Source organism: Aegilops tauschii, chromosome 7 (assembly GCF_002575655.3).
Source record: "Aegilops tauschii subsp. strangulata cultivar AL8/78 chromosome 7, Aet v6.0, whole genome shotgun sequence".
NCBI lineage: Eukaryota > Viridiplantae > Streptophyta > Magnoliopsida > Poales > Poaceae > Aegilops > Aegilops tauschii.
Window position 1 is genome coordinate 634,753,915 of NC_053041.3, and position 5,786 is coordinate 634,759,700.

The following is a 5,786-nucleotide window of genomic DNA, read 5'->3' on the forward strand; positions in this document are numbered from 1 at the left end:
GTTGTACATTTCTTATATACATGATAAACGTATTCTCCATACACATTAAACATTCTTCAAATGTATTTATAGAGTGTTTTTCAAATCCTTGGTCAACATTCTTCAAATGCTTGGTCAACATTTTTCAAATGTTTTTTATAGAGTGTTTTTCAAATGCTTGGTCAACATTTTTGAAATGTTTTTTATAGAGTGTTTTTCAAATGCTTGGTCAACATTTTTCAAAAGATTTTTTTATACATTTTCGAAGTGTAAACATAAGTAAAAAAATAATAATAAATGAAAATGGAAAGGGCCGGCTCATCTCGGTGTCCACTTCAGCGAGGGTTCCTACCCTCTTGCTGAACGCGAGATAGAGGGGTCCCCCCCCCCCCCCCCCCCCCCCCAACAATACAACTCCCTAGAAGCAAGACGTAGCTTCGACCAACTTGGCCTCGCTCACATGGCGGCTGTCGACCCGTGAAACCGCCATGCACCAACATTCACTGACATAGTGTAGTCTGCTCAGTAACAAAAAGTATAATTTGGTTACGAGCATGTACCTCTCAAAGTGTGAGCTAAAGCACACACAATTTCTTTTTATGCAGACAACCTTTTTTGTTTGATTGGTTTTCGTTTAAAAATGTTTACTATTTTATAAATATGAATGTTTTGGTAAAAAAATATGTTTATTATTTGCAATTTTTCTAAAAATCATGAATATTAAAAATCTTTTTGAATTTTATGAAAGTTTGTGAATTTGAATATATGTTCATGAATTTGAAAAATATTCATGGATTTGGATTTTTTTCATGATTCCAAAAAAAATTCATGAAATTTTTAAAACTCACATATTAGAACAATGTCTTAAAATTGTATCACGTTCACAAATATTTCCAATGCTAGTGACTTATTTAAAAAATACTTGTTTTCTTTTTCTTACAATTTCAAAAACATGTTTGCAATTTGAAAACAAGTTGACGAATTTGAAAAAAATATGAAAGATTGAAACAATGTTCTTGAAGTTTTACAAAGTTACCAAATTTTAAATATGTTTACATATTAGAAAAAATGTTTCCAAATTCTAAAAAATGTAAATCAATTTAAAAAATATTCATAAATTTGAAAAATGTTTACTAACTGAAAAATCTTCTTGAATTTAAAGTGCTCGACATCTAAGAAATATTCATGAATTGGAAAAAGGAGAAAAAGAAAGGAAAAAATGAATACAAAAAGGAAACTAGAATATAAAAAACCAATCAAAACACGTAAAAAGCGACTTATGCGAACAGAAAAAAAAAACACCCAGAAGCTTCCTAAACCGGTGGAATCTTCCCAAAACCGCTCGGGGGCACTTCCTATTTGTGGATGGGGCTACCAAAGGCTCTATGTGGGTGATTCGTCAGATATGTCGGAACAAGGGATACATACCATTTGCTCATCAGCCTTATAAGGTGCTGTCCCAACATAGTACATTATCGGTCCTACTCTGGGTTGGGTTTATATACGTTTCTTCTCAGTATAAAGCGTTGAATTTTTTTGCCTCAATTAAGTGTTAATCTTACTAAAAAATTACCTATTCAAAAAGTTAGTTAATCACTTCATCAATAAATTTTGTAGTGAAGCTAGTTGGTACTTGATTGACCTTGTATGTTAATCTTTTTTTTCGAAACACAGTATAAACGCAGACGCTCATACATATACACATACACCCATCCCTAGGAACGCACGCACACACACCCTACCCCTATGGGCACATACGAGAGACTAAGCCGGCACATCATCTTGAGATTGACGAACTCGTCAAAGACGCATTCATAGTCAACTGGAACATCTCCTCCCACTGATCGCACATCGCCAGAAGGCCTTGTAATAAATCTTGGAAAATGCGAGCACCAGTATCAAGTCTAGGACTTGAACCCTGGTGGGCTGAAAATATCATTGTCCTCCTAACCATTCAACCACATGTTGATTCGCGTTAATCCTTTTCATAGGCCTCGATAAAGAAATGTGGGAGGTTCAATTTCTCCATCAATATACCTAATTTGCCCACTTTTTGTGCAAATGTGGATAGGTACACTTTCTCCAACATTATTTCGTGTTAAACTTTTTGTTTAATACTCCCTCCAGTTCATATTAATTATCGTTGATTTAGTATAGGTTGTACTAAATTAGCAAAGTTAATATTGATAGGAGCGGATATAATACTTTCCAATAAGCAAAGTATTGTTTCTTGATGCTAAGATTAACATGATTTTCCGATGTCGGGGAGAAGAGAAGCACAATACCATTTCCACTCAAAATCTTCACCTGCTCTTTCAGCGCAACTACATCCTTGTTGCAAAAAGGAAATGCATCTTGGCCTCTTGTCTGCCAATCACAACAAGGTTTCCTAGTCAGAGGAAATAAAAAAAAAACACAAGACACAAAACTACACACAACAACAAGGAGAAACGGTCAGATCAACACGTGGAAAAATTAACCTTGTCCACGTACGGCGTCCTTCGTTCTGCTCCATATGTCGTGGAGCTAAAACTAGTTGTCTGCTGGTGGATCATGTATCATACACTTTGACATCATCTCTAATACATAACAGCTAGAGTATTACTTGTTCCATTAATGGACCCAATCAATTATGGATCACCTAATCATCATCAATTATTTGCTCATCGGCCTAATAAGGTGCCCTCTCGACATAGTGCATTATCGGGCCTGCTCTGGGCTATGTTTGTATATGTTTCTTCTGACCATAATGTCTTGATATTTTCTACCTCAATTAATTGTTAATCTTACTAAAAAAAATTGTTTATCTGTTCAAAAAGTTAGCTAATCACTTCATCATTAACTTTTTTGATGATGCTTAGGAGCTAATTGGTACTTGATTGACCTTGTATGTTAATCATCTTCATAGGGCTCAATAGATATAAGGGGGAGGTACCCTTTCTCCATCATTACATACCTAAGTTGCCCCCTTCTCTGTGCAAAACTGTGGGTAGGTACACTTTCTCCAATATTATTTCGTGTTAAACTTTTAGTTTAATATAATATTTCCCAATAAGCAAAGTATTGTTTCTTTCCTTTTTTTACATGGTAATACATGTCTCATTCAAATCATAAAAAACAAAGTACAAGTCATGTAAAGACCTATATGACAAAACTGAAAAGACAGCAGAACGTCTCTGAGCTTGAAACCAACTCCCGTCACCTGCCTCCGGCACTACCATAGCAGCCACCAATAAAAAAATAATGGATCACCTCCTCATCCGAACTCGACGCGGCTTCATCGCTGATATGCACCTTTGCAGGCCTCCAAGGTGGCTCACCAAAAGTGAAGCCATTGCCATTGAACGAATCAAACTGGGGCAACACCCCAGGCACGCCATTGAACTCCAGATCTGGCACCCCACCACAGCTAAGACGCCGAAGGAGGAAACAATACCTGTCATCCATCAACCACGAACCTAGCACATGTTTCGTCTTCCAGATGTGGTCGATGCAGGCCACAATCTGCATCCGCTACTCGACTACCTCCTAAGCTCCGCGCCGACGTTGGAGCAAACGCCGTCGCAACTGCGGAGCCCGAAGACACAGGTCCACCACGAGGATGACGCAGCCGCCGCATCATCCTTGCTTGAACAGACTGATTTTCAAATTCGTCCCCAACCATAGGACCGATTGCCTCGTTGGGGACATATATGAATCTTCTTTATACAACGTCACCACCGCTGCCGCCGGAACGAAGACTATGTACAGCCGAAAAACCTAAGCTACTTGGGTCTAACCTAAAGCTACACGATCCACACACATACATCCGGCGACCCCCCCCCCCCCCCCCCCCCCCACATCACTGACGACCGAGGCCGGGGGAGGGGAGCCGCCGAAGGAACGAGGCGGAGGGACTCTCCTGGCGGCGGCTAGGGTTTCTTGATTAATATGAGTTTCCAATGTCTGAGAGAAGAGAAGCACACTACCATTTCCACTCGAAAGCTTCACCTGCTCTTTCAGCGCAACCAATTCCTGGTAGCAAAAAGGAAGTTCATCTTGGCCTCTTGTCTGCCAATCACAACAAGATTTCCAAGTCAAATGAAATAAAATAAAAACACAAGACACAAAACTACACACAACACGAAGGAGAAACGGTCAGATCAACATGTGGAAAAATTAACCTTGTCCATGTACGGCGTCCTTCGTTCCGCTCCATATGTCGTGGAGCTAGAACAAGTTGTCTGCTGGTGCATCATATACCATATACGCTTTGACATCATCTCTCATCACATCTGCTATTACTTGCTCCGTTAATGGACCCGATCAATCATGGATCACATAATCATCATCGATCATGTCACGCGCTCGAGAAGAACGGGTCCACGGCCGCCGGCCGGTCACCTTGTCACGTCGACTAGTGGGCATACATATATGGCCACAAAGCCACGAGACTAGTGTCCATCACCGCACGTCAACGCCATCTCCATTACCTACCTAACCCTGTCATCGAGCTCGATCAACAAGTTTTGTCAAGAAACATAGGCTCGATCAGCAAGCATCCGTCGCTCCGATCCGATATGTCGCCGTCTCACTGCCGCCGACTGCTGGCGGTGGCTCTGGTCTGCGTACTGCTCCTGTGGCGGCCGGCCGGAGCGGCTGAGTACCCGGTCGGCGACGGCATCAACGGCTGGGACACCGGCACCAACTACGCCTCCTGGGCGCAGAGCCGCTCCTTCGCCCCCGGCGACGTCCTAGGTCAGTATCTCCATCAACCTAGATATATGGGCAATTAGCTAACTAGCCAGGCGCATGGTATGATTCGATCGATAAATTTGGGGGTGGCTGGTCCACGCAGTGTTCGAGTACGTCAAGAGCCAGCACAACGTCTACCAGGTGACGGAGGCCGCTTACCGGACGTGCGACGCCTCCGCGGCCGGCGCCGTGCTCGCCACCTACGACACCGGCTTCGACAAGGTTCCTCTCCCCGAGGCCAAGAGCTACTGGTTCATCTGCGAGATCTCCGGCCACTGCATGGGCGGCATGAAGCTCGCCGTCAACGTCTCCGCCGGGCCTTCGGGGGGCGGGGCACCGGCGCCCGACGCTCCGCCATCTCCATCGGCCGGGGCCGCCTGCCGCAGCAGCTGGGTGGCCTGGGCCGCCGGGTTGGTGGTGCTCGCCGCGGTGCACGTCTTGGTCAATTGAGCTAGCTAGTTTGACCTGTTCAAAGTTGGCTCATGTACGCTAGCTGTTTATTCTTCTGTCCCTGTCCAATTTTTGTATTTAATTTATGATTTTTTGCGAATCAGTCATGATTCACAGATACAACATTCAATTCAATTGCAGCCACTGTTTGCCACAAACATTTGCATGAAATTTTAATGTTGAATAGAATTTATGCGGCAAGTTTTTGTTTTCCACCCTACCTATCTAGCTCTGTTCAACCACCAATTAGTCTTCGTCATTTTAAGTTTTGGCATATGCAAAACCATGTCAAATCCAGCCAGAGTGCAAACTCCAATTACTCTTTTTGCCATAAAAAGTTTTCACACTGTCAATGAGAAGAGAAGTTGTTATACAAACAAAGGTGCAAACCTGTGCGCCGGGATAACATGATAGCCGTTCAGATAGTGCTTCCATTACATGCCAAAAGTTCTTTTGTTGCTTAGATTTTTTTTTGCTGCTTAGTTCTAAACAGAACAAACCCATTGCTTACCACAATTTGACAATTGTCTAAGTAAAAGAAAACATGCTTTATAAGTATAATGCACATGTGGCGGCAGCACTATTAATAATATGAGCATAACAGGGAAGAAGCAGGAAAATGG

General features: G+C 42.4%; 1 protein-coding gene across 1 annotated transcript; it reads left to right on the plus strand.

Annotated features, from left to right (window-relative positions):
* Positions 1-4,403: 4,403 nt before the first annotated feature.
* Positions 4,404-5,352, plus strand: LOC109762742 (basic blue protein). Its single transcript, XM_020321616.4, has 2 exons — positions 4,404-4,716; positions 4,817-5,352. Exons 1-2 carry the CDS (start codon positions 4,539-4,541, stop codon positions 5,161-5,163), a joined length of 525 nt encoding a protein of 174 aa, XP_020177205.1. The 5' UTR covers positions 4,404-4,538; the 3' UTR covers positions 5,164-5,352.
* Positions 5,353-5,786: the final 434 nt, after the last annotated feature.